Raw genomic sequence first — 27647 nt, 5'->3', positions numbered from 1 at the left:
CTATTAATTGAGGCAAAGCAACCTCACATGAAGAGGAATTCCTAGGGTTAATTTATTTCCTATTGTAAGGAAGAGTGTTAGGTACATCTATACCCTGCCCTTTTTTCTGTATCCTCAGAGGGTGTTTCCCTCAGTTGCTGGTAACTGGAGCAACATTGGCCTAAGTGTGTGTCCCAGTAGCCAGGGCTCAGCAAGTGTGGCATGAAGTTGTTTTTCTATATAGGTCTAAATCTTTGCTGCTGTTTGAGCTAGGTAAAAGGCTACTCTACTTCGGAGTCATGCATAGTCCACTACACTGTTTTATAGACTACACTGTATTACAGATCTGACTAGCATTGTATGTAAATGATAATGCTCACATTTTCTTGTGTGTGAACATGTGTTTTCGTTTGTTTGTTATGGGAACAAGCTGGGAGGCAGAATGGCTTCTCAAACTTTTTCTGTTATGTTTTTAAGTATCATTTGAATAATTGTAATGAAACTATCAAGCCTATGCATGCTTACACAAAGAGGCATCTGGAAGACAGCGAACTCAGAAGGGGCAGTACCTGCCCCTCTTCAAATGCTAGGTGAAGAGGCTTGGTCAGATCTCTACTCTGCTTCATAATTGGTTTCTGAGGAATGTTGTTCTTAAATACCTCCTTAAAGTTAAATGCTGGGCTAATGACAACCATTACAAGTAACACACTTTCTTGTTATACAATGAAAATAAGGCTGCTGTAATTTTTTACCTTCTGTCATATTTATGGCATTGCCTGAGACAGATTTTAATAGTGGATGATCAAACATTAGGTGACACAATTACTGATTATTTCTGGAGTGCTATATCATCATTAGTGAAGGGACAATCCATCTGGATAGTGATTAGTTCCAGCTCTGAGCTTTCATTCATAGGTCAAGATGCCTGACAGTTTCTTAACCAAAAAATAAGGGTGTTACTGTCTTTTTGACAGGATGACTGCTACTTCTGCCTCCCCTCTTGTAAAGGACTTCACATTTATGTAATACCTTTACTATAGCTTATTCTACAGAATTAAATAAGTAACATTTTTTTGTATTTTGCCTGAAAAGTGCATGGTTATTTCACAGTGCTGTAAAAAGCATTGTGTGCCATTAAATACACAATAGTTTTTTTTCAAGATTAATTAATTCTTGCAGTTGTTACTGCCATACTCTTAAAAACAGCAGGAATCTTAATGCAGTTAAGAATGTGACTATCATACAAAACATTAATTTCAAGTTCTGCTGCAGATTTTTTTATGTTTAAAGCACTGGAGCATGCTTCTGCTTTGGTCCTCCATAAAATCAAAGTGGAATTCCAGACTATAAACCTGAGTTTAGTGCAAATTATTTTATATTCTATGGTAACTAGGAGGAGGAGTCTAAATAAAATACTGTGTGTTCAGATCATGTTTCAAACCAGGGTTGATCTAGGTTGCGTATCCTTTTATGTTCTGATTCAAGGTCATCTCTAAATCCAAGGAGTATAATGAAATTATTCAAGAAGTTTCATTTCTTTATTAATTTCCTCATTAATGAGTAAACTCATTAGAATTTTGTGCAGAAGTATTTCCTTATTCTTCACTGTGAAGACAATAATAAAATAAACTCCAATTAATAGGCTTATTTCCTCTGATTGCCACTATACAATACGTAATGCATTGTAATTTTGCAAAAGGAAATCTGGAAACTTGCATTTTACTTGTGGATAACTTTATTTAACTATTTTTACATTACAGTAAGTAAACAGTATATTCATGTACTTATTTCTGTGTGCATGCAGTTGTCAAGATACATACAGTGTTGTAAAGTCTACAGTGCAATAACTAAGAATTTAAAGCAGAATGATGCTGGAGTATTTTCTGAAAACATCTGACCCATTATTGTTTGCACTGTGAGGTTTCTTAGGCATATGTAATTATAAGTAGGGTTTGTTTTTCATTAATTTAAAATGCAAAGTTTCAAGATGTAACCAATACAGAGGAATTCTCAAAAGTATCCATAAAAATTAGAGATAGCAAGAGCAGGCAGTCTCCTGAGTGATTTTCATATATATAAAAAAAATAGTTTAAAAGCAATGTAAGATAGAACCTTACCATGTGTAGATACTACTGAAGTCAAGAAATATACACAAAAGGTCTTGTTTGTGTGTTTTTTTTAAAACACCAGTCATGACCCCTTGAACCTTGGCTAACCTTGGTTAAATTCTTTCTTCTCATCCTTTTTCCAGTTCAAAATAGTAGCAGACAATAAGCATGCTGAATTTGGTCCACAGCCTGAGGCAAAACCTCACTGCTATTTAAGAAGATGAGGTGAAAAAACTCTTTAAATTGGTTTCACAATCTTCATTGACAAGTAGTTCTGTGGGAGTGAGAAGGGAGGAAACAACAGAAGTGAGAAGATTTGTATGAAATATTTCAGTGTAGTTTTCTAAAAGATACTTAAGATCCTAGACTGCATCAGAATGTGTTCAGGGTATGCTAATTTAAGTTTAAATATGGTAAAGATAGTAAAGTAAGATATTTCAGAGTAAAATAGAATGAAATCCAGACACAATTTTAAATTGTGCACATTATTAACACCTCTAAAGCACATTTTTGCTTCATCTTTAATTTTAACATAGTTCTTACCTCTTTCTCATTAAAAATCCATTGGAACTGTTTACAGGTATAAGGATATAATCCCTATCTCCCTGCTAGAATTGAACTGACTAGAATCTCTTGTCTGAGGAAAGGGGTGTATGCTGTTGGTGACACTCATAAAAGCTAGCCTCACACTACAGCTGAACAACAGTAACACTGAAAAAATTCTTACCGGCAATGAATAGAGGAGCACTGCTACAAACAACAGTATAATCAACAAGATGATAAGGCCTATGAAGAGCCATTTAAACCTGCGCCACACAATAAATTTCATTGTCTTGCAGGGATTTGTGAACCAAAGGAAGGAAGTGTCTGGTCGGCTGCATTTTGAAAGAAAAAAATATTAATGATACTATAAATACACAGAATAGTTGTGTGACAGACTAACACAGCAAAACACCCTGGTTTTAGAGTTGAAAAAAATATAGACAGTTTTTTGGTGTAAGATAGCAGTTTCAGTAAATGTGTGCCATTATAGTGAAACTACCTTGCTTTTTTATCCTTACATTTGCAGAAGGAAACACAGATGGCTTTTATAAGCATAGTTTTGCAAAGGATAGTTCAGATCTAATAGGTCATTTGCTGCATGCAGATCTTGTCAAGAACATCACAGTTGCTAGATGCATATTTCTCAAGCTAGTAAGAGGAAAAACATCCTACTTTGGTAGATCTAGTTTGGGATTCATGTTGGGTTCATCTCTTCCTTTACCAGCTGGCCTTTCCTCAGCTTCTTTTTCATTGACAACTTCCAATGTCATTTCAACTTTACCCTTTAGAAAATATGTGGCATGAAACAAACATCTTACTGAAACAGCAGGAAGAATACTTGTTTGATACTTAAACAGCACAGTCTTGTATAAGCTTCTTTTGTGTGTGTGTTTCCATTTCAAAGTATACTTGTTTCTGTCCTGTGGCAGTGTCACAATACAGTCGTAGAGAATGACAAATAAGAAAAAAGATAGAGTACGTAAAATGGTGTAGCTAATTTACTAGCAGTTCAATTTTAGGCTTATGTATTGCTTTTTCCAATTTGGCAAAACATAGTTCTGTTTTTCTTTCAAGAACAATGCAAGGACCGCATCTTTCCCTAATGACTAAGTGAATGACTAAGCGTCTCATTTTTATATTGCTGTTGGATTGTTTTTTTTTTTCCTCCAGATAGATTAGATCCTTGGCAATAAAAAAAGTCAGGTTAAATTGCTTTGGGTCTTCTGAAAATCAAGAAGCCAATCTGTCTTTTCAGTATAGAAATTAAATAACATATATATATATATATAAATATATGTATTATTTATAATACAATATATTATATAATATATACAATATACATGCATATAATTATATATATTAATATATATATATATATTTTAAAAAGCTTTGGATTTAAACTTTTTATTCTTTAATTCATTTAAGATGTCTCATGTTTCTCCTAAGCAACAACATGCTAAATTCATTCAAATAATAACTATAATAATAATTGTTGATTTGGTGAGATAACCAGACTCAACATGGTGCCAGAGTCCTTCAAGGTAAACAAAGTTAAAGCCAGAATAAGTGAATTCCAGTATTTAACTCATAGTTTAATTGTTGATGGAGCAAACTTCCTGGATTTGTGCATGGGACAAAGTATTTACTCCTCCTCTGTCTATCCACCGAGAGATAACAGCTCAGCAAGGGTCTCTTTACAGTCTTTCTTGGTTACTTGAAAAGCAAAGTAATTTTTAAAGTAGTAGTAATCATACCGCTAAAATGCGTGAGCCATCCTTTTCAACATAACATGGCCACCACCCTTTCATAGATTTCTGTTCAAAGAGAGAGGCAGTCTTGGGAGCCTTCTGAAAACTGTCTGCCTTGTATTCTGGAATCATGTCGATATTGCATTTCTCTGGAACTTTTGCTGGAATTATTGTTTTATGTAAATCAAGTTCCACAAAACCTACAAGACACAGATTAAAAAGTTGGCATTGTGTAATATTACCAACCAAAAGCATAGTGGTTCAACATAAACCTTATCTCCAAGCATGTTCTAGAGAAAAAGTGATGAACAAACATGTTACATTCTTATTTATCTAAGCATGTTGTGAGGCAGGTAAGAGGCTGTGTTTACACCTGTCCTGTTGGTATTGAAAGTCCCGTTGGTATTGAAAGCATTGGTGTTGATACAATGGACTCGGCAAGCTGCCCCCTCCTCCTTTTTAATGCAACATGACTTGATATTTAATAGTGTTTTTCCCCACCTACCTAAAGACAAAATAACCAAGTACAGCAATATAAGGCTCGTGTATTTTCTGACAGTTAAACATATTATTTAGCTAACTTTAATGATGGTTATAAATTGATGATTTGTTTCCAGTTTTTGAGGGCTATACGGTTTGCATGTAATCTAAAGATTTATCTACCTTAACACAGGGTGGAGAATTTTCTGCAGGGCAGTATCTCTATAAAGTCATTTTTTTGTGTAAGCTAGGATATTTAACTTTGAAAGTCAGTATTTGTCATTTTTAGAGCAAAACTTCAGATTGGTCAAAAGTGACTAAGTAGAAAATTTATTGCAAGACTTCTTGCATGACATGTCTTATTGAAAGACTTCTGATTTCCTGTGTGTTAACATAGTTGAATAAAGATACCATCTATCCTCTGGTGTTAAGAAGTCTCAAACAAATTCTCTCAATCAATGCTTTTCTGAACGTAATAAACGTAAAAAACGTAAAAAATGTAAAAACGTAATAAACGTAAAAAACGTAAAACGTAAAATTACGTTTCTGAACGTAATAAAGGCCTGCCTCAGCAAGGACACTGTACAAATCTGAATTAAAAATACCATGAAATAGATTCTTTAATCTCATTTACAGCATTAGGTCACTACCTTTACTTAGAATTGAAGTACTCTCGTTTTAAGTTTTCATACACTTTATGAAATTTCATCCACATTTAAAGGTTGGACTTGGTGCTTACGGGCATGGTTTAGTGGATGACATCGGTAGTAGGGGGACCAGATGATCTTAAAGGTCTTTCCCAACCTTAATGGTTCTATGATTATCTTGCTGTTCACATTTTGTGATAAGACTTACATGAATACAAGGTATATTGTGTTACCTCCACGTGGGCTTTTACTGAGTGAATATCCACTCATTTATTCATGAGCACTAGTTACAAACACTGTATTGTGTGAAGGCAGCAGTGTGCTTGCATGCTCAGTAGATAGCTTTGAAAATATAGACTTTAAGGCAATAATTTAAAATTGTTTTCATACCCTACTTTGAGATGATGATAATTCTTAAAATCTTACCCAGATAGTCATCCAAGGAGAACTTGTCATTATCCCATATCTGGATGATCAGTTTAGGAGGGATTCTGAATTCTGTCTTGTCAAGACTCCAAAAATGTTCCTATTTTAAAAAACAAAACAAGAGCTTTTTAAAATTACCTCTGAAAATTCAGTTCTGTGATCTGTTAGTAGTTGTGAATTCTGGGGTAGGAAGGGGGAAAATTAAGCATCTCTTGACCTTGCTAAGAGGAGACTGCTGTTGTTCCTTTCTCAAAGGAAAAACTGAACCTGCTTGCAATAGCAGCCTGAGAAAATTATGCTGCCTCCATATGTACAATAGACAAAATTAACAGACTAATTATGGTATGTATTCAAAGTATTGAAATCTTTAGAAATACCTACCTTTTTGGAAACTATACAGAGTTGCTCTGCTGGGAGATAGTCAAAAGGAAAAACAAATCTCCAGTTAAAGTTCCCTTCACCATCCAATGATCGATAGTGAACATCTGTCTTCTGCTTATTTTCCTCATTACCAGGCATCCATCTGAAAATAGAGAAAGACATGTTTACTGTTTGTAGTGGAACTACCTTGGTACTCGTTCATATTGCAACCATGGTTTTGAGTGGTTGCAAACAAGCCATAGGAGTTGCTCATGGATGGCTAAAGGCTTCCATAGACACATAGATGGAAACTTTCCCATGCTTTCTATTTGGTTCAAACTTGGTGCTGCAAATACAAACATCTGAACTGAACTTTTGATCTTCTAAGACTAGTACTCCATCTGTGGTGAGGTTTTTTTATTATTTTTTAGGAAGAATTAGATCAATAGCCTAGTAATATCTTGCTGTGTATTTTTTTTTTTTTTTACATTAAAACTAGGAAATGTAACAAGATTCCAAGATATGTAGCACCGAAGCTAACACGCTAGCTTGTCTGTTGCTTCTCTTTTATTGAAAGGCTGAATTTTTGGATCTTCCACAACACATTAACTGATCATGCTATATCTCATGATACTTCTGTACTTATCTGAGGTTAGCACTACTTCAGAGTAAACGGTGCACTGACTTGGCTGAACCAAATCATCTTTGATATCCATGTTCTAGGCAGTTCCAGGATATTCTGAACATCATTTATCTGCAGGTGTTAAATTAGAGGGTGCTCCTACCCTTTCACATAAATGTCACTCATTTCTTCCCCTGTGATGCTCTTTTCATCAAGAAGGACATCTTTGGTGTTCCAGACAATCACACGTAAAACATACCTGGGAGAGAAGATGTTTGGGGAAAGAGAATTGAATTGCCTCTGTCATGGCTGCTAGATGATGTGCATATATATACATATATGCATACATATATGTGCATATATATACATATATGCATACATATATATAAGAATATATACAGATACTCACTTCTTGGCTTTTCGGGGAGTGATGTTGAAGGGAGGGCCTGGAGGCCCTAAGCTTTTGGGGAAAACATCAACCCACATCTGGAGCTTTCCCTGTATTAGTAGAGAAGATGAATGAGGGATTGTTTGCTGCATACATGTTTGTCATGGTAATTCTATGGAAATGCCTATTGATTAGTACTAATTTCTTGCTCACTCATGTTAACAGTGTCAGAACTTGTACAGGCTTCAGATAGTGGTAAGCCCAATCCCTCACATTATGAACAATGAACAATGCCAAGAATTCAGAAGATGGTAGGGATGTTACCTCCTGGTGAATTCAATGCAAGTTAGGTGCCTGTAAAGTTCTCATTCTGTAGGTCCCAGTTTCTTCTCTCTCAAAGACAGTATTAAGTGCAGTGTGATTCTTGTGTCTGGTTGTTTGCAACTGATGGCCTATAGTTCCCCTTAACTAGACTGAAGTAATGGAACAACTGCAGATTTTGTGCTCCATTTCAAATATAATCAAAATTATTTATTTTGACTTCTCTGCTTGCTACCGGAATGCTCTATTTCTGCATTCAAGAAACAGAAGTAAAACCAATTCATAGTACCTGAGGGATGTTGGGCTGGAAGGTGCTATATAAGGTCCTCGTCTCCACGTGCTCAGGTACCAAACCCTGGGTTCTAAGGATATGAAGGGCTAGCCGCTCTTCACCTGGACCAAGATGCTGATGCAGTACTTTGTTAGCTTCTGAAACAAAACAAATTGAATAGAGCAGAGGCTTGTGACTCAGAATTTGCATTTCAAATTTTTTAATAAAAATTTAAAATTGAGCACAAAACTGCGTAAAGTCAAAATACCTGAAGAGTTTTATATTTGTGCCAATGTGAATTTAAGAGGGAAATTTAAGTAAACAAACTCACCAACTTCCTCCAAAGTATAGTCTCGTCCCCCGTAGTTAATTCTTCTACCATTTTCAGAGATGACAGGAGGAGCATAACCTTTAAACCTGGCTATGTTTCCCAATAACTGGGTTGGTTTCAGTTGATCACGCCAGGTATTCACACCAGAACTTTTAGGAGAACAACAGAAACTTATCTTAAAATTTTTCAACATTCAGGGCATTTATGAATTATCTTAAAGTTATTTATTAGTTTTAAAACAATTCAGAAAGGACAGCAACATATCTGCTTAGATTGGCTGCTTGAGTATGATACAATGACACGATTTTGTACGAGCTCAATTACCTTTTGAGACAATGCTTTTTGTTTACATATCAAAATAACACATTAACAGATACTTTCATATTAATTAGCATGAATAGGTCAGAAAACTGTGTTAAATGTGTGTTCTCTGTATAGAAACAACACACATTAGCATATGAAAAGAATACTAAAATGTTTTATGTCATGGTTTTCAATCAAGGCTCTTTTGAAGACTTTGAAGCTTAACTTGGAATTCAGATGATACGGTGAGCTCAACAGCAAAGCATCAGAAACCATACAATTGTTTTAACTATACAATTAAGATGAAGGAAGTCCAGATTTGTTACAGACAGTGGAGACTAGATGTACAGATATGACTTTTCAACAGACAGTATGACTTACATGCAGTACTGCTGCGGGATGCCACAGTGAGATCCATAACGAGAAAGAAATCTGTTCTCAAGATCAATTGTAGTTTCTCCCACTTTTTCATCACGAGTCAATGTGTCATAGTCATAAACTGAAATTTTCAGATCTTTTTCTTGAGGTAAGAAGCAGCAGAGTTCATACATTCTAAATATAAAAGTGTCCAGTTAATACTATCACTCAGAAAGTTTATTTTTGATAAATGTCCTTTATAAGATACTAAATGGATGCTTCCAGTGCTGATAATTCTAGTAGCAGTTACCATTGATAGTCTACTTCGTATTTGTAATTATTAATAATTCTGTTTTCTACTGCTATGGATATTTCAACATTCCTTTCTACACAATGCATTACTTAGGGTTTTCTGTGCAGCAGCTTGAAATGAGACTTGGAAAGAAGCTAGTGTGGCTCTTGTTAATCACACTTAAAATCTACATTTTTTGCATGATTAGAACTTCTAAATTTTTAAATCATGATACACACAGCTGGAGCTTTAATAAATATGGTCCAAATGTTCAGTGTCTTACTAGAAGGGATTAGTCATCTTGCTGTCCTTTACAAAAAAATACTGGAGAATTTCCTTAAATTAATTCTCTGAATCTGCTTTCAAAGTATTCAGCCTGATGTTTGTCACTGCTGCTGAATCCATTACCTTTGAGTATTCTAGTGGTAAATTTATTCTCAGTATCCTTTTTTGATTTAATTTCTAGTCTTACTTTTTAACGTAGACTTCCAGATTCATTATAGAAGAACTTGGAAGAGCTGGTTATTCATCGTGACACCGAAGTAAATTTCGGAGCTAAAACTTTTTCCATATTTTCTAAGCACATTTCATTATTCTTGTATGTATAACACAAGGCAGTTTTAAGATATATCGTTTGCATTTGTGCAGTGTACCCGTGTAATACAAAAACTTTAGACTAGCCAAACACCTACACTGTACATTGATTTCAAAAGGAAATACCTTATGTAACTTCAATCACAATTGTCAGTATAAAACTGTGAATACAGCATTGGATATTTAAGATAATGGTTAATCTTAATTGCATGTCATTCTCAGAAAACATGAAACATTCTAAAATGCAGAAATGGAAAATAAAATCTGTTACCTGCCAAAAATTGGGTTGAGAGTATTAGGCACGTAATTATCTCTGTCTTCAATTACTTTTTTACTTAGGGATATTTTTATGTAAGGATCACACTATTTAAAATAAGAAGAAATGTTATTAACAAGTAGTTATAAGACTAACTTTATGTAAAATATACTACAGCAGTTAGCTCACAGACATTCCAAAAACAAGAAGTCTCACCAGCCCATTATTATCCTGGGGTTGAAGCTGCAAAGCTCGAACAATATAAATGCGCACAATACACTCCTGAGGCCCACTGTCTGGTAGCTCGCGGAACTGGCGAGGAGGAGCTGGAGTAGTGGGATCATCAGGTAATGCATAGATTTTGAAGGATCCCTAAAAAGTAATACAAAGACTCAATCAAGATAAATGTAGAAAAATCTGTATTTTTTTTCTTACTTATCCTATGCATACACACAGTTTTACATAGAAACAAGAAAATTATATCTTTCTTTAACTTAAGAGTTGTCACTTGGAAGTCATTTGACTTTAGTGGGTTTTGTGTAAGACAGCAAAGGCAAAGTTACATCCTTAGCTGACTGAAATTGATATACTTTTTAAAAATTTAAACAGTATTACTTAATGTGCTCCTGCTAAGAACATGCAACGTACTTCATGTTTATTTGCCATACCAAAAACATAATTTCTTCTATTTTTAAACCTATGTTAACATTATTTTCACCTTTAAAACTCATAAAGTCACAGATACAGTACAAAAAATACCGTTCAAAAATTTATTCTACAAATGTACTTTGCTGAGAATGTCTGCAGGTGAAACTGTGATCCTGTTCAAGAGACTATCTGGGAAGGTTCTGTTCCACAGACAGGTTCCCAGAGAGATTGCATCAGCTGGAATGATATTTCTTTGAACTTATCATGTATCACATTTAATGTGAGCCATGTGCAGCTGTTCCTTCTGTGAAAAAAGGAAAGACCTATACCTAAGCAGGTAAGAGCATCTGTATTTAACTCTGCTGAAATGCTTGCATGTAGATTTACTTAAATGATAAGCTCTTAAGTACAAAAGACTGCATCCAGCATTTTGTTGCTGCCCATTACCTGAAATTTACCTTAAATTCTCCAACAACTGATGGATCATCACCATCCTCAGTTTTGCCTCTGTACAGCTTAAATGTATCACAGAAATCTGTTAGGTTATTAAATTCAGGTACTTTCTCCAATTCACAGTCGTATACCTTAGAGAAAAAAAAAAAAAGGAAAAAGAAAACACAGTTTAGAAATTATCATATCTATCAGCTCCAACAGTGTGCCACTGCAAAGGGTACTGTATATTTGATGGAAAACTTAAGGAACTAAAGCATTAAAAGCTCTTTTTACTTTTACATCTAAGTGAGTGGAAGTGATGCAATATTTGGAGAACATGCTATCAGGCTTTATGTAGGCCTTGTTAAAAACAGAGTGAATAGTATTTCACAGCCTTATTTTTACTTTCTTCATTAAGTGTATTTAGATGAGACATGAAAGTGATCTGGCTTCAACTTTCAACAAAGGGACAGTAAAAGATACCGTCCTCAGTCTGTTTATACTTTTTTCAATCTGTAGGTTGAGTTCTAGGACCTGACTGGCAACCAAAAGATTAGGAGTAAAATTCCATTTGACTGAAGGTTAGACTAAAACACTTAACTACAATTACTAAGAGAGGTATTAAGTAGAAAAGCAGCAAAGATTTCTTCTTACAACTTTCATTTCACCATATGAATTAATAGCAAACCTTTAAATGAAATAATGTACAGCTACATTTTGAAAAGTGTTTAAAAAAAAATGAAGGGATCAGCTCTGACCAGGTTTTGGGTTTGCAAATATTGACAAATATTCATTTATTTTATCTACAGCAATACCTTTAAAGTGTCATATCCTTTTTTAATATACTGTCCACATTTTTCATGTTCTCCTGTTGAAGCATAAAATTTGCTCCACCAATCCACAATTTCCTCCTCCTTAAAAGAAAACAAAACCAAAACCAAATAAGTCTTTTACTGGGAGATGAAGCCTGTCATATCATACAGTACAGCAGAAACAATGCACAGTTAATGGCAGGAAAGGCCAGAATTCTCTAAAACTCATTATCAGTTAAATATTATTAAAAGTTCATCTGCAAGAGAAATAGAATGCAAATGTTAAGGCTGAAAAGATGGAATTTTTCTTACCCAGGGTTAGACATCTAGCTAGCTTGTTATTCAACAGAGCGACATCTCCAATAAAGCAATTAATTACTACTGTCTAGATAACCATTTCAAAGGACTGCTTTCTGGAGCTGTATATGTTTTTCTCTTCCATCTACCAGCAGTGCAGCACAGCCTAACCACCTAAGTTTTAGATTGCTTAAGTCACAGGAAGCAAATGTACACTTAGCTGGTGCAGTCATTGTTTTGCCTGTTAAGGAACACCATCAAGTCTGGGATTCATTGCAAGAATTGCATTCTTGTAAAAACTACAAGCGAATGTGTTTGTTTATTTCCCCTGAAGGGAAAAATATGCTAGATTGCTTTCAGCATTCCCATTTAAGTAACTATTGTAACTGCTCTGACCATACATCATTCCATTAAAACCAGTGGACATCATCTGTACCATGACAAAGTCTAGTCAGTTAATGGTCTTCCTTAGTGATTACCAAATGCGGTTAAGAAGAAGGAGCAGTGAAATCTTAAACTCTTAAAAACATTAAGTCTTGCAACTGCTACATGTACAATCTACACATTCCACTAAAACTGTATTCCTGTGGCTTTTTTCTCTTATCTTTGTTTATTTATTTAAAACTGATACCACTTTTTTTTTCAACAGAGTACTATTTTCTATATTTTTCCTCAGGGATTAACATAGTAAAACCATATGCCCCTGAAAACATACTCTAATTGGTAATAGTATTCATTCGCCATGTAATCTTTGACTGTTTGAATTTAAAGAAATTCTTAAACTACTATACAGATCATTGAATGTAAATTTTTTTTTGACTGTCTAGGGGTTATTATTTCAGTCTTACATATTTTTCCTAAATTTACGATTTTACAAGTTGATGGTATGTTTAATGTCAAATACTGTCAAAGATTGCTGTCCTCATCCTAATGATTAAAATTTAGGAAGTAATATTGATATGCTGATTTTCACCTGAAGTTCTCACTCACAAGAAAGCATTTCATAGATTTTGAAATATAGTATACATTACCTTTTCTGTTAGCTGCTCATGAGGATCAATTTATATATATATAAAAAAAAAGAACAAAATAGGAACAATGATAAGGACATGTTTCGTAGAATTGAATAAATTAAATGAACTCCAAAAGCTTTGCTTTTTTGTATATAATTTTACATTTAAAGTAACTAATGTCAATAATTTATAACTTTTTAGGGATATTTAGACACAGTATAATTTATTTTTTTTGCTGCTGTCATTATGGCCTGGATGTTAAGACTATATATATATATATATGGAGCAGATATATCTATATGTACTCCATATATATACACATATATAGATACATACATTTTTATCCAAAATCAGAGCACTTACAAAACTGAATTTATTCTTTTCCAAAGTTCACATACGTAAATGAAGTGATTTTTGCACCTTTTGAGTATCTACTTCTTTATAGAATAATTCACTAAAACAAGAGCATTTTCCCTTTTTATCATTTTTTAGTTGTTTGCAGGCTATAGAATTTCAAGAGTCTGAAAAAAATGTGAATATAAAGTACAGCAACAATCAGTACATGTGCCTACAGATTATCAGTGTAAGTGCAATAGCAATCTGCACAATCCAAAATGCTTCATTTGTTAAATCACAGATACTGCAATTATGATCAGATATTCCATTAAGAGCAAGAATCATGCATCCCATTTGTAAGCTCTAATAAGCTAGCATAATTTGTGCTAGTGTTTACATTTTGTCCATTGTATTTTAATTTAAAGGCATAATCCATAATTTTTTTTATGCAAAGCAAAGCAAAATATGCAAAACATTTTATGAGTACAAGCCAAATATATCAACAGGTCAGGACATCATTGTGATGTATCATATTTAATTACTTCAATTTTTATTCTGAAAATAATTGTCTTGCAGTGATATTCAAGCCTGCTACATTTAGTAATCTTGTCTAACTTCAAAACAGAAATACATTTTTTTTTTTTTCAGGTTAACATGACACTGTTGGTTTTCTACAGGCAATTAGAATGATTTATTCTTAGAAGTCGTACCATTACTGATTTGCAAAATTTACAAGCAAAATTCAGGAATTAAATACTTTGCCATATTTAAATTTGACTTTGTTTAAATGGTGTTTTTTAATGTTGACAACCTGAAAGGTAGATTGCATAACTGTACAATAATTGTTTGAAGTGCCAATTAGAGCCTTTACACAAAATATAATTGTGTAGATCTGTGAGTCACACATAAGAGCATAATACTTAAGGAGTTGGAATTAGGCGTTTTTTGCCAACCCTCCTCCCCTTTTTTTTTCTTCTTCCCCCTTTAATACACCTTCAAAAGTCTCTTCAAATAATGCACTTGGCAGCTCTGGGAAGAAGAGGTTATGAAAAAAGACTAAACCAGAACCTTCAGGCCATCTTTAAAAATTCCCCAAACAAATAATGAGTCTTCTGTATTTGGATACTATTGCTCCTGAAACGGGTAAGCAGGATGTGCTCATAGAATGGGGGGGTGAAAGCCATGATGACAAATTTGAGATTCTGGAGTGAAATATTCAAATGGTAATAACTATGCACCAATTACTGTCCTTTTAAAAATCTATCAATGGACTTCACTATGGATTGTTATATGTGCAATTTTTGAGGTACTGTTAGCTTTTTGAACATGTTATATTTATGGAGGGGGAAAAAAAAAAAGAGAGATGTAGTGGATCCCTACCATAGTACCATAGTTAGAGTTAGAATTTTATTTACTGTAGATTTATTTTATTCTCCACAAAGCTGACTTTTGAACAAAGCTTAAATAATGTGGCTCAATTATTCCTGTTAATTTTGGTGCTTTTAGTATATAGATTCCAAATAATACAAAAAAAAAGTTTTAATAGTTCATAAATACCATACAGACATAGTATGATAATTATGACTTTCCAAAGAAGGATACCTTAATTTGTAACTAATCGTACTATATTTATAAGCATCATTTCCTCCAAAATCTCTCTATGGAATGTTTGTAAGAGAAGCTCAACCTCAAGACTACATCCCATTATCATTCTTTCCCCATCTGCCCCCATTTTGGTCCATGCATTAGCTCTGTACATACATACATGCACTGTGGTTGGAGAAGCCATTTTGCTGAGTGCTGTTGACATACTGCTTAAACACTGGAAATTGGAATGTAATTGATAAAATTTTGGCCTTTTGTGTTGTCCTTAGGGTATTGTCTGCATATCATTTATGCCTTCCTTACTTATTTCAACCTGAATTGTTTCAAATATTGTTTCCTTCTCTAATATGCATGTTATCACTGTGTCTAGTATTATACTATATTTGGGTCAGGTGATGTCAAACTCTAAAAGAAATTGTTTCACCTTAGAGTAGCATTTAAAATTTTCCTATCATAGATTAAATCAGGTATTAAAATTCATAGCGGTTTTGCCAATGGGTTTAAAGTGCTAAGTTTTTTATTTAAATCTTTTTTCTTAAAATTTCTGAAGAAAATAATCATCTGTACCATCTATAAAGTTTTTGTATTAGAACAGAAGGCCTAATTCAGATGAAAATTAGGTAAGTCTTTTTTGCTACTGTTATAAATTAAATATTCATGATACTTTCCATGTATAAGGAAAGTAAATATAAGAAAGTGTTCTGTAAGACTTTAATTATAGTCTGAATATCATGACACTAAAATAGCGAGGAAGAAGTAAAGGAAGAACAATGCAAACAGTAATGTTACAATAGCAGTGAGAGTTTGAAAGTAAAATTCAGTAGTATTTATTTTGGGACCTCGATAATTAAAAAGTCTGTCTCTTTGAAAAATCAAAGTTGTGGATTAAGAGCCTACAAAATTAATATATTACAGTGTATAAACTTAAAGCTTCCTTTATAGTAACAAGCTATTAGACATTTATGAAAACACCTAACATTGTACAGTCCTAAAATGACTGAAAAAAATCCTTGATAATATATTGTCTGGAATTTGCCTTCACTCAGGTTTCAACTCAACAGCAAAATTCTGCAAGTGGAATTATTTTTTTTTTACCTGTAAAGTAAGACTGTACTGTGGTGGTCCTGAAAGAATCAGAGCAGTAGTGTAGAGAGATTCACAAGGCACAACAGAACAGGAAAGAAAAGAGGTGTTAGCACAGGAAAAAATGTTTCAGTGTTAAAAGTTTTGGATGACCATATGGTAAGAAAGGCAAAGCCATGACTGTGGAAAAAAAATGGTTTGGGGTAACATGGCTTTGATTCTGTACTCACCAAAGCATAAAGCTTACTGCCAGCTCTATTTAAAGTTGTTCAGTCTGTGTAGGATCAGACTGAGAGATTAGACTACATCACCAGTGGACAAGTGGGTAACATTCTATCTATCACATGCTTTCAATAGCTATTGTATGAATTCATTCCTAAACTACTGGGTGAACTTTATCTTGCACAAAAACCTATAGTTTGATGTTTACTATACAAAAAAGAGGTAAAAATAATTAATGCATTTCGTATGCTTTCCTGACACAAAGAAAGTTTGCTTCATTTCTGAACATTTTGTCGTCTAGATAGTTTCTCAGAAATCACAGATTTGAAGAAAATCAAGCATAAAATTTCAAGCATTACCTGGGCTGCTAGCAGTGGTTGTGCATCTTCCATTTCAATTACCGTATCCTGGCGTGGTGCAGCAGAGAGTAGACTAACTGTAAGATAAAGATTTTGTTAAGGCAACACAATGTAAGAAAAAAAATACCTTACAGAACATTTCTATAGAATTTGAAATACAGTTACATAACATGAATACAATTCATTGCCTACATGCTTGGTCCTCTAAAGAAAGCAATTAATTGCCATGTTCTGCTAAAAACAGATATACACTATATTTCTGTGTAGTATGCACAAACATTTCTCAAATATATAGAATTACAAAAAGTAAATTTTGGAAAAAATACAGTGGAATATCTCAGCTTTACATTCAGAGCATTCTTTCTGGAATTGTTATGTCGGTAATCAGAGCAGTAGTAATCTCCAAGTAGTTAAGTTCATACTAAAGCAGAACTTCAGGATTCAGTACACTCATTCTGACAGCAGACTTTCCTTTGCACTCTTATACCCCTTCAGAGGTACATTGCACTACTTACTAAGTTATATGTATTTTTTTTATTTCGGATCATATTATCTTCAAGTAAATACTCAACATGAGATGGCTGTTCAGTACAGTATTCAGAGTAAACACAAAAGGTTGGTTATTCTAGGATCTCATAAGAAGCATAACTTTACATTCCATCTATTTACCTTTCATTTGTGGTGCAATGTCTTCTTTAGTAGTGTAGGGGTCACAGCGAAAACTTTCCAGTAAATCAATAGTACACTGTCCCACAATAGGTTTCCGTCCGAATGGTCTGTGGTCTATTACTTTAATAACAAGAGATGGGCTGTACAACTCCTCTTTTGGCAAAAGCTAAAAGTGAAAGGTTAGATTTTTTTTTTTATAATACAGACAGAAGGAAAATGAACAAAAAAGATTTTTCTCCTAAATTAGATCTGTTACTACATTTATTTAATATTAAACTATGATATTCTATGGGCATTTGGTAAATTACATGTCTAACCTCATATGTATGATTCAATAAAAGTCAGTAAGTAAGAATACTTTTAGTTACTGTAAATTTTTAGTATTGAATCTTACACAGCTCTCATCCTAGCAGTAGGAAAATAGCCACACACATATAGGTAAATTGGTGTCTTCTCAAATAAATATATCTATACACTGCACTGCAGCATATAATTTTTCAACATATGTACAGACATATTTACACTATCTTTATCAGTCATGCTCAGTGCCTTGCTTACATTAAGTCAAAAAAGGACATGCAAGTTTCTGTTCATGCTTACATACACAAATCCTTCACCTTTAAAAGTATGGTTTTGCTATAGATAGCTGGTATATAGTTTTTAGCAACGTACAACTTTCATGAAGAGAACAGAAGATGGAAAATTCGGTGTCTTTTTGAGATTTTTGATCACCACAGATTCCACCATTTCACCCCCACATTCCACAATTAGACTAGGAGACATAACAGGTGCCAGTTGGTAGTTTTTCATGTTCCGCAGCCCCCAGGCCAGAATCTGTAAAATAAAATTCAGTATAAACAAGACAGAGAGAGACAGATCAATATGCTTAGAGTGATACTCAAAAAGATGCTCAAAAAGTAGGAAAGAAGAAATGAAGTCTTTTCAGCAATAAAGGGTGACTGGCAAAATATTTCAAGGTTGTTTCACTAGGAAAGCTAATGGAAAAAAGTCAAATTCAAAGATGCTTATAGAAAAAAAATCCCACACATAGTTCTCATTATGATTTTTTTCCCCTCGATGCAAACAAAGTTGCTATCTGCAAGATGAGATGACTGCACTTGTATTCAGTTACTTTAAAATTAAACAGTACCTCAACAGCAGTGAGTTGAACTACTGGTCTGATTCCTTGAGGTACCATGTAAAGCTTAGGTGCTCTTTGTGATGGAAGAATTGGAAGGTTGGTGCCGCCCTGTTAAGACACACACATACGTACAATTTTCTCTCCCCTTCCTTGAATGAAATATCTTACAAGTATTAAGACAATTCTTCATATTATAACTCACTATGAAAGAACGTATATATATGATATGATTTTATATATACATACATAATATAATAAGAAATATATACCTTGTCCCTCAAAATAAGTTCTGCAGCAAAAAGAATGTCTCCGCTAGCTTTGCCGTTATTTATTACAGGATACCAGAGCAGTTTTGGTGTGACATCCTCTTCTGGGATCAGCTTCACCAGGGGAGAACAAACACTTCTTCCAAGGAACTCATCTTTACCCTGCAAGCAAAAAATAGTAATTATAGGCATTAGTGTTACTGTCAAATATGATAGGACCAACAACAATAATAATAAAATCAACATAAAAAGCTGTCACGTACCACTTGGTCACTGTCAAACAGTTCAATAACAACATTAGGTGGATTCTCAGCTACTGTCTGTGGGTCACCATAGATCTCAATTTCATTAAATATGAGAGTTTGGTCCCATGTAGGATTTAGAGTTGAATGAATGATCTCAGTTGTTTTGCTTTGATGGAGGAAAGAAACATGAGCATACGGATCTGAAATATTATAAAAAGATTGAAAGCATATAGTTACAGACAACCAAAACCTTATGAAGTTGTAAGCCACACAAGCACAATTATCAAATACAGTACCTTATTTTTCTTCTCTTCTGTCATTACAAGTTTTATAAGCCATTCTATATAAAAAAGCCCACTGTATACTTTATTCACATTTAGTAGAACAAATTCTACTTGATTACTAAATAGCTTCCTTTATACAAGTCATTATTAACGGAGTAATAAAGGAAAGTCATTAAAATACCTTGCAAATCACAAAGTGAACTTGAAAACTAAAATGAAACATTAACTATATGAAGCTCCTCTTACACACAGTCTATAGAAGCTTATCTTGCATCCATTGTTGTATCCACTGATATACAATTGTATTGACCCATAAATAATACAAGGAGATCATTTCAGTTCTGACTCGTTAATGCCAAATCACATTCTCCCAGGCTCTATTGCTGAGATCAGACTTTGATTTCAAACATGCTTATTTATAGCAACCTCTTCCTATGAATCAGCTGAATGATTAAAGTGGTCTTGGTCCGCTGTTTGGCAAGTCTTTAAATCATCAGGAGTTGTATAGAAAGTATCTTATTATTAACAGTTCCTGTACAAATTTCAATTACTGAGGACTTGAGGTTAATTTAAAGATTATCTTTAGATTATTTTCAACAGCTTCTGGCTAGGTACTTGACCAGAACGTTACAAAATTTGGCTAACTCTTCAAACTAGTTTTAGAGGAAAATGGACATCTTGGTTCATCTGTGGGCTAAACCTAAGGTACCCATCTTGAATTCTGCATACATAAATTAGAAGCATTTATCATCTTCTCTTTGTATTTTTCTTTGTATTCTAAACATTCATCTCAGTAATTAATTAATATAAAATACTGGACACTGACAGGAAGTTGCTGACATAACAGCCACAGAGCTTTCTTCATCCTTGCTTTTGTACAAGTTTTCTGCAGGACAGTTTAGAAACAGCATGTATGCTTTAGTTATCAGGAGAAGCTAAGGCATGGGAAAAGGTTGGTCATGGGCGATTCAGACCTCCATGAATTCCCATTCCCTCACTGAGAATTCCATTGGCAGCAGTAGGTGCTGCACATTCAGACCACTTATTTTCTTGGCAGCATCTGGGACAGTACAAACTAAATCTGGTCCATACATAATGAAGCTGAGCCGTCTTTCCTGGCATAGCTTCAGTAACTGGGACCTATGCACGGAACTTACAGATGTAAGATACTCAGTAAGTAAATCAATTTAATAGTTCATTGCAAAAGTGTTTTTTTTTGCACCACTAGTGGGGTTTTTCCATACCTGAAAAACTGTCTTTGTCTAAAGCCATGAGATTTCTGGCCTGGTAGACGTAACAGCGAAGGTGGTAAATATATACTCCTGTATTAAAACAAACAAACAAACAAACAAAAAAAATGTTAAAGTTCAAATGCATTACAGAGCCATCTTTTCTGAAATAAAGCTATTTTAAGATATACAAACACTTTAAGCATTTTCTTAACTAAAGCACAAACACTGTTGTAACATTTCTGCTTTTCTTTGCTAGTGACAAGTGTACGAGTACCAATGCACTAGCACCTGTGAAAATTTGTTTAAACGTAACTTAAAACAGAAATGGGAAAAAAAAAGACGACACACTAATGCTATTCAGGCTTTTTTAGTGAATGATCATCTAAAACTCTTTCTGCTCAAAAAATCATTTGAAACAGTGATAATCTAGCTCCTCCAAACAGCAATAAGAACTGGGCATTCCTGTACTTAATTTAAGTATTCACTACAGCACTTGTAGGGACCTAGGGTTTCACACTTTTTGCTATTAGCTCTAGAAAATTATTCTAATTGCATCCCTCTCTGACTAAAAGATTAAAAATAAATAGATAAATAAACTTGTTGCAGGCACAGTGGAATAGCTCAAAATGAGGACATGAGGGAGGCCCTGACCCAGGACAACATGTGGCTTTGTTACTACAGATTTTCTCTGAGGATGTTATCTACAACCCTTTCAGACCTTTGGGAAAAACTGACCCACTCTATCCCAATGAGCTGAAACCTCTGAACTCTGGCAGGAAAAAAAAGACTATTTTCCTCCCTATTGTGATCATTACTTGAAAGAAACAGCAAGATTACTTCCTCAGCTTCTGAAAGACAAGAATCTGGGCACTTGTTCCCAGAAGGGAGATCAAGTTCTGTAGACACAAAACAAACACCAATGTTCCAGTTAGAGATCCTCAAAAAGGATTTTGAGTCTTAGAAGAAGCCTTGGATTGACCTCTATTCCTAACACTGGTGGCTCCCACCTCAGTGTTCCCACTTCCATGAATCCTATTATGGGGATTCCAAGGCATTTTTAGCCAATGAGCGTGACGTTATGGTTCTGTTTGCTTTGCCAACCTGTCTATGTGGTCTTTCTGCTTACTCTGGGTCAGGCATTGGTCTGATCCTGGAGTTAGCTGATTAAGTGAGTTATACCAGCAGAAAATTAACTGTACGTATATTGTCTTTGCTGGCTTAGCTCCCTGCATTGTTATGGAAGGATCCTATTGCTAAAATTGCATCTTTTACGAGAACTTAATATTAAGCTGTTGCAATATTTAGCTTTAGAATTCCTGCCCCATAGAGGTTTTACAAATGTCTGAGTGACACTGAACAAACTGAGATTACTTGATCCATATAACATTACCTTATTCCATTTTTATATTAGAACATGAACTGTATATAACATAAAATATATAAGCATTTATATAATAATATGAACTGAAGACTGACATATTGAAATGACCAACTGTATTTTTTGTTAGTAGGCTAAACAGAGCCTGATCAAGAAGTGGATGGTAAATATTGCAGGAGGTTTATAAACCTTGATGTAAAACACAAAGAATCACAACTCTATTTGAGATCGAAGAGAAACAGACCTGATTTATTAGAAAGGAATTATTTAGAACTTACTGTCAAAGTAGCAAGAAACAAGTGGTGTATTGGCACCAAACACTTTCATAGCTGACTCCTTGGTTTTGTCTGAACTCTTCGCTTCGCCATCGTCAGTACTAGTGTCTGCTCCCTAAAATTATGTAAAGAAAAAAAAAGTCACTGCATGCTTACAAATGCAGAAAGCACTTCATAAAAGTGGACTGTATGTGAGAATATACGGGTGTCAGTCTTTTCTCCAGGATAAGGAAAAATTTACCTTCCTGAATAGATGTACTGTAAAAGATGTTTACTCATGCAAATGTAATTTCTTGTTGCCATCAAAGTTGTGCAGAAATCAGATCCAGTCAGTTCATCTTCCTTGCCAGAATATCTTACTGCTGGAGATACACTAGCTACCTCTCAGCTCTTACTGCAGGAGAAGTTGTAGGTCTTTCTGCACTGCCCTGTTGCAGAGAAGTTCTCTAAGGCTACCCTAGCAGTAGGACAGCCACTTTGACAGTGGCTATTTGTAGTCAGAAATGGGAATTTTTAAACTCTGTGGCACCAAACTAAGTGGAGAAAGAAAATACTATCAATGAATCATGGGTTGACATTTGGAGCAAAAAAAGAGAAACATGTTGAGAAAAAAAAAAAAAAAAAAAAAAAAGGCAAACTTTCGTTAATACTGTACTCAAATCATTAGCTGAGAAAAAACAAATGAGCCTTCTCTTCTAAGGCTGTGCCTTACTGTTACTCGCTCCAATTTGTATCTTGGTAAATAGAGCTTACCTATGAAGCTTACCTATGAACCTGGAAACTTGAGGAATATTTGTATTTTGATGAAACATGACTGACAACATTCTGATTTGTCCTATACTTTGCTATTTTTTTCCTTGTGCTTGGTTGTTTATACATGCAAATACACTTAAATTATGTGCAGGGAAAGCTTGAGCCATCTTTTCACTTTACTTACACAAGGCTCATCTAGTCATTTTGCCTTTTGATTGAAGTCTCACATAATACAATAATAAAAATAATTTTTAGAATCAAGTAATAATTGTGTTATTCAAAAGCCTCGGTAGTTATTTCAGTGCTCCATTTCAGACTTTAAACTATTTAAATAATATAAAATGCATTTGTTCCCCAGTTATATATTAACCTATGATTCAGGGACTAAAATAGCTGATTAAATTGTTATTAATATTTAACTGCTTAATTACTGAAAATTAACATATTGACCTTTTAAAGACTATTGATACTGTGTTCCTTACCAAAGCACCTTCAAGTTTAAAGATAGCTGCTGCACCGTGTGTCTCTGAGGGAGCCATTTTTCTTCTCCATCGTCTTCGACGAAAAGTGTCAGAACTGCGTTGTTTCCAGTGAAATTTCCAGCCAATCAAGGAAGCATATTCCCATCCTTCTTGATCTTCATATGACGGCAACCCCTGGGAAATGTAAATCCCTGTTATCTACAGTATTGTATAAATGTCATAAAAAAGGGGGGGGGGAATTGCTCTGGCAGACACTATTGCAATGTGCAAGAAATACAGTCTGTGATTGCATTTCTCTTCTGCTTACCCTTCCTGTTGTTACTGCTTGAGCTGGATCCCTCTTACGCTTCCGCACCAGTCTTCGTCGTCGGTGTGTATGATACATTTTCTCTGCAGCAACCCATGACTTCGGTTTAGAGTCTGGAGGAATAGTAATTCCATATTCCCATCCTAAAAAAAAAAAAAAAGAACTGAATAGTTGGTATATTTCTAGAAACACATTCAAGATGCAAATAAGAAAAGCAGGAGAAGTAGTTTAACTGCAGAGGGTGAAGATTTAGTCACAAAGAGCTATTTGATATGTCCTGTGAAGACAGGCTGAGAGAGTTGGGATTGTTTAGCCTAGATAAGAGAAGGCTCAAGGGTGACTTTATAGCAGCCTTCCAGTACTTAAAGGGGGACCACAGGAAACATGGGGGAGGGACTCTTAGTTTAAAGCCTTGTCCTATCACTACAGTCCCTGCTAAAAGAGAGTAAGGTTATATTAGACATTAGGAAGAAATCTTCACAATGAGGGTGGTGAGGCACTGGAACAGGCTGCCCAGAGATGTCATGGGTGCGCCATCCCTTACAGTGTTCAAAGCCAGGCTGGATGGGGCTTTGGGCAGCCTAGTCTAGCAAAGGTGTCCCTCCCCATGGCAGGGGGGTGGAACTGGATGGTCTTTAAGGTTCCTTCCAACCTAAGCCATTCTGCACTTCTATAATATTGAAACCTTAAATGTCCAATAGCTAGGGAATGATCTTCTCCCACAGATGGCATTTTATGTGCTCTTGCAACTCCAGCAGCTTGGCTTTTAAATAAACAACTATTTGAACTCTGATTGTAAATATGTAAGAATTGGTGAAATTGTTACTTTATTTTAGCTCTGCATGTTAGAATTCAGTTGCCAGGTATCTAGGACTCTGATTTTTACTGAGATTGATCTCTTACTAAAATGTTGCTGCAGAACCGTATCAGAGGTTCCAGTCCCATGAGTACTCTTTGATAAATAAATTCCTCTAAATACTGTGCTATGAAGGATAGACTGCTTTTTCCTATTGCTATAGAATCCAAGTTATGGTCTTATGAGGTTGTTTACATTGCAAGTACCTAAGCTGGTAACAGGTTTAATTTAGTGTAAGTAACAAACATATAGAAGTCAAAGCAAAACCATGAAACTTCAAACAGGGATAGGTTCTATTTCCAAGTACGTTGTTTATACATCCAGCTTTCCAAAGTGGAACCTCTCATGTTAGTAGACCAGTGTTCACAGTAGCCTTTTTACTTGCTTAATTTTTTTGAGCTTTTGGCTCAAAACTGTCGTCTGCTGCTGCAGTCAAAACCAGCGTACAGCTTCTTAGATTATACAATATGCTCTCTAGTAGACTCTTACAAATACATTTATTACATAGCACATGAACAGTAAATCTTACCATGCTCATCTACTGCTCGATTTAAATCTGATTTCCAAGCATCATCTTCCCACATCCATCCATGAGGACATGTGAACTCACGTGGTGGTGGAGCCTTTTCTCCATTCTTTTATACAGAGGAAACACAACAGTTCTGTGCTTTAATAGATGAAATATACTTTGTAGCAAGTCATAGAACTCTTTCTCTTAAACCTTCTTTTTTAGTGAAAAGTATTAACTTATAAATCTCACCACATCTGTGTAATTCTCTTCGGCTGCTTTCCATTCCCCTCCAGGATAACGACTCTCATTTTCATATACTTCATCAGTAAACTCAGTATGACCAGCATCAGCTTCAGTCAACAAACTGCAAGCTCAAAGTAAATACAGTATTACACCAAAAATATGTAAGTAAGCTACAAAGAATACCTAGAAACAATGTATATTCTGGAATTCTGGATTGTCCATCTTTGCTAAAGTCTGTTTATATAGCAATAGGAGGAATGCTACTCATGGGCAACTAGCAGGAGTGTTTTAACCGCTGTAGTACTCAAGATCTGCTTTGAACACTTCTTGGAAAAAGTAAACGTATCATACATTTAAATGCAGAGAAAAACAGACTGCATGACAGCTACATGCATTTCTAATTTTTATTTAAGTACGCACTAAAATTGGGCAGTGTTATTAATTTTATCCTCTTTCTACTATTGACAAGGTGAGTAATCCATTGGCTAATACTTTTCTAGCTTGCAAGTTAAATAAATGAAAAAACATTAATTTACACAAAATAGTCTGTTTCCACTTGTGATTAACTGGGATTCAGAAAGCACTAAAATATGTTCTGAAATGCCATCTGCTGTTCAAATAAGGCCATGCAGATTATTGCCCGATAAAAACAGGTATGAAGCATAAACATACTTGAACATTTTAACAGTAGTTTCATTCCAATTATTTGAGAAAATGAGCTATTGCTTTTATTCATCTTGGACTATTAACTGAAATAACACGAAAATAAATACATCTATACCTACAAACTCGTGATTTTTAAATGGATCAAATAGCATACATATGAGACACACATCCTGCAGAGTGTTCCTATAGCAACTGTCCCATGTATCCTTACCATCAAAACAAGAATTAAAAATGGAGCGAACCTTTCATTTTAAGAAAAAAGCATCTTTTTGGAGGCTGGATTTTGTTTTTTAGACAACTTGTTTACCCAGTCCACTTCAAAGTGTGGCAGTGCAAATGGCTGAACGGGCACAATTTAGGCATTGAAAACTTCTGTCTGAGCAAGACTGAATCTGCTGTAGCTGAGGAGGACAGAGACCTCATGTATGAGATCTGCCAGGAGAGGAAGGGTCATATGGCACCACAGCCCTGGACTCTGAAAATAACCCCTACCTTAAGTCACTCTGAGAAATCACTTGCGATTTGTTGTTCAATAAGGGTCATGGACCTTTGCAACATTTAGTGAAATAAACACTAAAAATCTTATATTGTACATGAACAACCATACAAATACCTTAATAGTGTTGATACATGGGCCTCAGATTTATACCAGATGTCTGAGTTCAGTTTCTATCTATGGAAGATCAATTTACCTAAGAGTCTTATCTGATACCTTCTCAGCAGGACATGAGAACCTCACACAAGTGATCCTCACAATAGCTTTCTAGGCAAAGAAAAAAATTGTCCATTATTTTAAAGATGGGGCTCTGAGACACTGGGAATATAAAAGCAATATGCCTATTATCACATGAATACTTTTAAAATGTAACCTGGTTCCTAGGAAGTCGAAGCATTCTTTTTGTCATGTGATTTACTTTTTAAAAACATAATAGTATCTTTAGAGTTATTAAATAGCTTTGACTATTGGCTGGCTTTTTCTGTCCTAAAAAGTTTGCCTTAAAAATTTCCCAGTAAAGAAAACAGAGAGGGGATGTTTTCCTCTACACTTTGAGGTCAACTCCTTTATTCCTGCTTGTATAAAATTAAAAGAATCTGACCTTCTTTCAGGATCAACCATCCATTCTCCTTCCCAGTCCCAGCCCTTTGGGGGTAGAAAATATTCTCTTTTCAATTTGATTTTTCCTGTGACATCAGAAAACTTGTGGCGACCAACAAGTCCTGAGGTACCCCACTTTCCAAAAAGAAGAGCCTGATTTTCATACTGTTTGAGAATAAAGAATAAAACAATACTTTAGGAACAACAAAGAGATTTTAGAAGGGAAAAAAAGATGTATGTAACTGTTACAATTGAAACATTCTACTATATATTTTCTTTCTCTGAAATGAAGTATTTCCTTCCCACGTTTCCCTGCACTGCCTTCATTAATTTCTTCCTTTCATTTTCTCCTATGTTGTCTTACAAACAACTCCCTTGCTAAACTACACTATCTTGTCAATTTAATGCAT

General features: G+C 34.7%; 1 protein-coding gene across 10 annotated transcripts in view; it reads right to left on the bottom strand.

The window, feature by feature from the left end:
* Window positions 1-1696: 1696 nt before the first annotated feature.
* Window positions 1697-27647, bottom strand: part of MYOF (myoferlin) — a 71604-nt gene continuing 45653 nt past the window's right edge. For 5 of the 10 annotated variants that reach the window (XM_035330026.1, XM_035330031.1, XM_035330033.1 and 2 more), the window contains 29 exons: window positions 27239-27402; window positions 25482-25596; window positions 25251-25356; window positions 23866-24008; window positions 23559-23732; window positions 22327-22438; window positions 20683-20760; window positions 19173-19354; window positions 18913-19071; window positions 18653-18751; window positions 18175-18336; window positions 17503-17668; window positions 16834-16910; window positions 13247-13258; window positions 11922-12020; window positions 11133-11258; window positions 10243-10398; window positions 10042-10133; window positions 8909-9079; window positions 8225-8373; window positions 7912-8051; window positions 7323-7411; window positions 7077-7172; window positions 6313-6454; window positions 5932-6031; window positions 4385-4578; window positions 3303-3412; window positions 2815-2962; window positions 1697-2361 (listed from right to left, as the gene is read on the bottom strand). In XM_035330026.1, the coding sequence (XP_035185917.1) occupies window positions 2326-2361; window positions 2815-2962; window positions 3303-3412; window positions 4385-4578; window positions 5932-6031; window positions 6313-6454; window positions 7077-7172; window positions 7323-7411; window positions 7912-8051; window positions 8225-8373; window positions 8909-9079; window positions 10042-10133; window positions 10243-10398; window positions 11133-11258; window positions 11922-12020; window positions 13247-13258; window positions 16834-16910; window positions 17503-17668; window positions 18175-18336; window positions 18653-18751; window positions 18913-19071; window positions 19173-19354; window positions 20683-20760; window positions 22327-22438; window positions 23559-23732; window positions 23866-24008; window positions 25251-25356; window positions 25482-25596; window positions 27239-27402 (3597 nt within the window). In that variant the 3' untranslated portion in view covers window positions 1697-2325. Of the gene's footprint in view, window positions 2362-2814; window positions 2963-3302; window positions 3413-4384; window positions 4579-5931; window positions 6032-6312; window positions 6455-7076; window positions 7173-7322; window positions 7412-7911; window positions 8052-8224; window positions 8374-8908; window positions 9080-10041; window positions 10134-10242; window positions 10399-11132; window positions 11259-11921; window positions 12021-13246; window positions 13259-15329; window positions 15387-16833; window positions 16911-17502; window positions 17669-18174; window positions 18337-18652; window positions 18752-18912; window positions 19072-19172; window positions 19355-20682; window positions 20761-22326; window positions 22439-23558; window positions 23733-23865; window positions 24009-25250; window positions 25357-25481; window positions 25597-27238; window positions 27403-27647 lie in introns of all 10 variants that reach the window. The other 5 variants (XM_035330022.1, XM_035330025.1, XM_035330023.1 and 2 more) reach the window with 2 other exon arrangements.

Source organism: Oxyura jamaicensis, chromosome 6 (assembly GCF_011077185.1).
Source record: "Oxyura jamaicensis isolate SHBP4307 breed ruddy duck chromosome 6, BPBGC_Ojam_1.0, whole genome shotgun sequence".
Lineage (NCBI taxonomy): Eukaryota > Metazoa > Chordata > Aves > Anseriformes > Anatidae > Oxyura > Oxyura jamaicensis.
This window is presented reverse-complemented; position numbering and strand designations above follow the sequence as displayed.